The sequence below is a fragment of the Vombatus ursinus genome, unplaced genomic scaffold (assembly GCF_900497805.2).
Source record: "Vombatus ursinus unplaced genomic scaffold, bare-nosed wombat genome assembly UNPS02014794.1, whole genome shotgun sequence".
Taxonomy (NCBI): domain Eukaryota; kingdom Metazoa; phylum Chordata; class Mammalia; order Diprotodontia; family Vombatidae; genus Vombatus; species Vombatus ursinus.
The window spans coordinates 12,211,022-12,217,021 of record NW_020954572.1 but is presented as its reverse complement, the minus strand read 5'-3'; the positions used below and the strand labels follow the sequence as shown (position 1 = coordinate 12,217,021).

The window sequence follows — 6,000 nt, the reverse complement described above, 5'->3', positions numbered from 1 at the left end:
GTGTGTGTGTGTGTGTGTGTGTGTGTGTGTGTGTGTGTGTGTGTGTGTGAGAGACTCATTCTAAAGTCATTTCTTCTCAGTACTCTAATACAGGCAGGACTCAGAGTCTAATGATTAGAACATGAGAGTGAGGAGTGCTGAGCTCACTTTGAACTCTTTGATTTTGGTGCTTCAGATAACTCACCTGGAGGATAATCTGTATAACCTGTAAGTCAACCCTCACAGTTGCAGCAAACTGACTGAAAATAATACTTTCTAGATGCCTGCTCTCTCCCTCTCCCAACCCTATCTTGAACCCAAAATCAGGGAAGGGGATTGATGCCATTTAGGGTAAAAAAGTCAAAACAAGACAGGAATGTGACTCTGCTTTCTTGAGCATGCTTAGTTGCTTAAGGCTTCGCCACATATCTAGGCTTAAAGAGAACACCGTAAGCTGCCCATCACCTAATGCAGATGATATTTCAGTTATCTTCCTCCACATACCTTTTGTTTTCTCACACAAATGGAGTCTTTAAATAATCATAAGAAACTTCAGTGGAAATTAGGAAAGAGAAATGCCAGTTTAGCAAAAACAGGCTTCATACTCCAAATTCTCTTGCATTTTTCATAGGCCTTTCTATTTTCTTACCTCAGTTTCATTGATTCCAACCACGATGAAAAGAGCTGCATACTGCCGGTATATGAGTTTAAAATCCTTATACTCGATAAAAGAGCACTAGGTAGAAACACATTTAAATATCAGATCCCAAGTTGAGAGATTTCTTCACAAGAATGTGCCTATTTCCCACTTAATTTGTGAGTGTCTGTCAATACACTCCCAGAAATACAGAACATTCCAAGGATGAGCCAACCTTTGTTTCACCCTTCTCTTTGCAACCTTCAAGGACTACTTTGGACACTTTCCAGGGGGAGGTAAGTAAGTGGTCTAGGGGAAAGAAAAGTGAATCTATCTCCACAGGGACCCATCCATAGAGGCTTTTTCCCCCTTGTTTCTTGGCTTGCCTCCATGGGGAACACAGAAGATATATTTAATGAATAATCTGTACATGAGTGACAGCTTTGCTCATGCTGACTCCAATGTGAAAATGACTAATCTAACAAGGAAGGGAAAGTTTTTTTATTCTTTATGTTTCCCCCAAGATTCATGGAAAAGAACTAAGAATTTAAAGTTTCAGAAAGTGCTTATAAGTCATCAAAGAGCTCCACATGTGAAATTTATACATCAAGCAGAAATCTTGATTTTTTTCCAGATAGATAAAAGAGATAGGTATTTATCCCTTCTATAAATTATTTAAAGATGGCTTTTGTGGGCAGATGCTAGACAAAATCTCCTACTGTAAACATAACTTCATATGAATAAATAACTACTCTCCCATCACTATCATATGAAAAAATACCTCTCCTTTTATTTGCTTGTCTACTAAAGCCACTGTAAGGAGACAAGCAGGAGAAACTATGATGACAGACATCCAAGGGAGAGGCAGCTGTAAGGATCCCAGTACTCTTTCTTTGGAATTTAGGGTATGTTTGACCATATCCAGTCTGAGAAAGCACTTTCTGGCTCTTAGCAGTAAAATGATGTATTATTCTCAAGAGGCTAGATGCACCTGTGGAATAAAACTGCAAGTTTTCATTATGAAAAGTCTGTAGCTGGAGATTCATCTGAATAGTTTTGGGATGGGGGCTGGGAGAATGGACATTTGCTTCTGGTTTTCTGAATCAGAAAAAAGGTGATACGCTTAGTTCTCTGATGGTAGAGCCAGAACCACCTCTACACACAGCTGGGTTCTTCAAATAAAGACAACTCACTTGTGAGAAGCAAACATCTTTCTAAAATCCCTAAGGAGTTACTGGCATAAAAAGCCTCAGAGAATCTCTGCAGATAGAATAGAGGTCACTTCAGAAACTTGGCACTCACCCATGCCAAAAAAACTCACCAGGTTTCCAAGATGCAAGATAATGTTTAAAATAATTTTGAATGCTTCAAAAATTGCACAGCCACACATTCCTGAGCTCACATTCTAAAGGCCAGTTTGAAAATAATGCTGTAATTTGCTGAATGCTGGCTTTCTATAAAGAGGTTTAACTACAACTGCTTCTTCTAGTCTGTTTATGTTCACTTATATTTCTATGGCTCTTAAAATAGCCTTTGAACAATTAACCCTGTTTTCTTCCAATTAGGTATTTCTGAAAACGTGAAATCGGATGTACCATGGGCAAGTCACAGTAATGACTTGGAGAGGACTTCTGATATGGTAGGGCTGGAAAATAAACTTAGATGCCAACTAAGGGAAACGGAGTTTCAATATGCGAGATGTGAATACTTATACAAATTAATTTTTTTATATTCATCTCAGTAATAGCTCATATTCTCAGTCTATATTTGCTTAAGAATAAAATGGGGAACTGTAGCATTGGCAAAGATAACCTAAAGAAGCTTCCTGTTTATGCCTCAATTTTCCAGATATTTCCGAAAAAAAAAAAAAAAAAGGAGCTGGGAGCCTGACTCTATCAGAGAATTGTCTAAATTCTTCATTTCACTTTACTTTGCATATATAAATAGAGAATTAGGTATGAGTTTGATTTTTTTTTTTACATATGGCATCATTGTCTAGTAGAGAATATTGAACCTAGAGCAAGAGGACCTGAATCTTAATCCCAGATCTGCTATTCAATTCCTACCTGAGTGACCTTGGGCAAGTCCCTTAACCACTCTGGGTCTCAGTTTCATCATCTGTAAAATGATGGAGTAGGCTAGATAACCTCTAAAGTACTTTCTGGATCAAAGCTACTAACCCATGAACCCTCACTCTTGAAGGGTAGGTAGGGTTATCTACTCATGAGTTTTTAATCACTTTTATTCACTTAGAAATAAAAGAAATCCCAAGTTCTAATGAATGTTTTGGCAGTAGCAGAAGTTATATGAAATCTTCTAGTTTTGTTTTAATTTTAGAGACCCATTCACCATAAAGGTGGGCAAATAACAACGAGAATATAAACCAAGAGAATGTCATGTAACAAGCACAAAATGGACCAAAGGGATTTCACTTCCACTATAGTCATTTGAAAACTGTTTGTTGGCTTCATAAAAAACTGTGTCCTCAGGGAACTAACAAGACTCATAAGGAATGATTTCTGTATTAACCCAAAAAAGGGTAATACATCTATTAACATTTTGGGGTAGAAGGAAGGCATTTGAGTCGCCGTTTCCAGTGAGTGCATTGTTTTCTGTATATGGACCATGCAAGGAGTTGGTAGAGAAAGGAGCTATGTTTGGAGCTCAAACTATTTCTGGTAGTTGGCATTTTTTTTGAGGTAGGAAAGCAGTACCTACTGAGAAGAAAAAAAAGATAGATTAAAGAAAATTATGTCCTTCAAAATCCCATAATAATATGTCTGCCAAAGCTGCCTTATTGAGATAAAAGAGAACCACAGAAACTTACTTGTTCTTTGGACCGTGATAAGCATGTTTTGATGACATCTGCTTCCAGAATGGTTCTTTTATTGATTTCCACATGTTCATAGTATCTAGAAAGTCTGGTCTGTCCTTGCTTATTCACCATAAGGAAAAATTTTATCATTTTTCCTGGGTAGTATTTAATGTTGCACAGAACATATAGATATAGCACAGAAGTATCAGCTGTAACTGGAACAGTATACCTGAAAGGAAAAAGACAGTATTAAAGCTAATCCAATTTAACAGACATTTACTAAGTGCCTACTATATACAAGGCACTCTGGTAGGTGTGAGATATGCAAAAACAAATTTTTAAAAAGACCAAATTTCCAAAAGACTCCCATTATATTTTCTAATTATTCGAGGTGAATAAGTTCAATAGAGTTCAGTTCAGTTGTTTTTGGTTTTTGTCTGACTTAGTGACCCCATTTGGAGTTTTCTTGGCAAAGATATTGGAGTGGTTTGCCATTTCCTTCTCCAGCTCATTTTACATTTGAGGAACGGAGGCAAACAGGGTTCAGTGGCTTGCCCAAGGTCACTCAGCTAGTCAGTGTCTGAGGCCACATTTAAACTCAGAAAGATGATTTTCCTGACTCCAGGCCTGGCACATCCACTGTGCTACTTAGCTCTAGCCCCCGAGGTAAATAAAATACTCTCTAAATAAAATCTTTACTCCTTGAGATAAATGAACTTTTTTTCCCCAGAAATATTTTTCCCACCTCATGACTTAATAAAAAAATAAATAAAAAATTTAATTAGGTACGTAACTCCCTACAAAAATTCTCTTCCTGATGTCTCCTTAAAATGCTCAAATGACCCCAAAGGCTATGCCAGCAAAATTTAAGTGCCAGGAAATTCTGTCAAGCTGGAAGTGCTTCAAGTATGGTTCCCATAATAGACTATATTTGCTGTCTGAGAGCCAGCCTATGTAATTACAGAGAAGATCCTTACTAGTAGGTTGGCTACAAGGCAATGAATTATTTGGTCAAAGTAACCCTTAAAACAAAGAAAACTTTTTTAAAAGGTTCAGTTTTCTGTGGTCTTCTGCTACTCTTTCAGTGTCTGTGGTTGAAGAGAAAAATATTGGGCAGAAGGCTGAATATGCTACATATGTGCATATCTAATCATACATACATATGAAATGCTGGTTATTAGAGCATGAATTCCTTGTTCAAGCCCCAACAAGTTAACAAATCACTCTGGATGGTTGGGCCAAACCACCCCCATCACTTAGATCACCACTTCCCCTACAGACGATACAGCCCAGACTCTACACCTGAAAACTGGAAGAATAGCATCCCCCCAGGCCAACAGCTCTGCTCCTAAGCTTTCACAGCCATTATCTGAGGGAGCACTCCTATGGAGACCTGATCCCACAACTGCTTCTGCAGGTGTTGCAGCCATTGCCTCCCTCAGTAGTCATAGCAACTGAAGACCTGAAAAAGAAAGTTCTTGCCACTGGAGTCTCTGAAATGATCAAATGATTCAAAATTGGAAATGGATGTAGCTATCAATGGAAATGACACTAAAGAAAATACATTATTAGTAGTCTTGCCACTGTACCCTAAGGACCACAGGGCTGTTCTATCTGCCCCTCCATCTAAACTCTTTTATGAATGTTATTTGCCCCTATTACAGGAGTTCTTGACCTGGGGTCTATGAATTTAAAAAAATTCTAACTTTATTTCAATATATTTAGTTTCATTTAAAATCCTATGTATTTTATTTTATGCATCTAGAAACACTATTCTGAGAAAAGGTCCATAGGCTTCATCAGACAACCTTTCCAAAAAGGTTTCATGACACAATAATGGTTGAAGAACCTCTGCCCTGTTAGAACGTGAGCTTCTCAGAAAGTGACTGTCTTGTTTTTCTTTCGGTATCCTCAGAGTTTAGCAGAAGTCTTGGCATTAGTGTTTAATAAATTCTGGTTCATTCATTTATTCATTCATTCATCATTCAATGGAGTAACTGAACTATGTCAATACTGACATTCTCATTATGAGCAAAAAGACCAGCATGAATGTAATAGATTATGTGGCAACATCAAATGCAGAGGATGAAAAGGTAATGAAATTCTGTGAAGAACTTGACAAGATCTTCCAAACAAAGTCAGCATATACATTGATGTTCAAGGAGCTTAATGTGAAAATGGGCAGAGGGGATAAAGTGTGATGGGACATATGCTGGAAAATATGGCTTGAGATTAAGAAATAAACAAGGAAAGAAGTTATTGAAATACTCATAACTCTATGCCATAGACAGTTGTTTACAAGGCAGACTGAAAGCTGTTGGACATGGTGAGCACCAAATAATGTTGCAAAGTGACTATATCATAACAGATAGGAAATATCTAATTACCAATGTGGAAGTCACTTTCTATTTTGCATATTTTTGCATATCTGTGTGCTAGGACTGTTGGCTAGTTAGAACAAAGATAAAAATCAAAACTAATCTAGAAGAAAAAAGAAGGAAGGTCACTAATTACAACATTTCTGATGCAATGAAAAGTGGGAAATGGATATAAGCAAAGACACTGACTT

General features: G+C 37.4%; 1 protein-coding gene across 6 annotated transcripts in view; it reads right to left on the bottom strand.

Annotated features, from left to right (window-relative positions):
* Positions 1–6,000, bottom strand: part of AP4S1 (adaptor related protein complex 4 subunit sigma 1) — a 67,627-nt gene that overhangs the window by 27,344 nt on the left and 34,283 nt on the right. For all 6 annotated transcript variants that reach the window (XM_027870088.1, XM_027870089.1, XM_027870090.1 and 3 more), the window contains exons 2-3: positions 3,444–3,660; positions 629–715 (exon numbers count right to left, since the gene is read on the bottom strand). In XM_027870088.1, coding sequence (XP_027725889.1) covers positions 629–715; positions 3,444–3,581 — 225 coding nt within the window. In that variant the 5' untranslated portion in view covers positions 3,582–3,660. The remainder of the gene's footprint in view (positions 1–628; positions 716–3,443; positions 3,661–6,000) is intronic.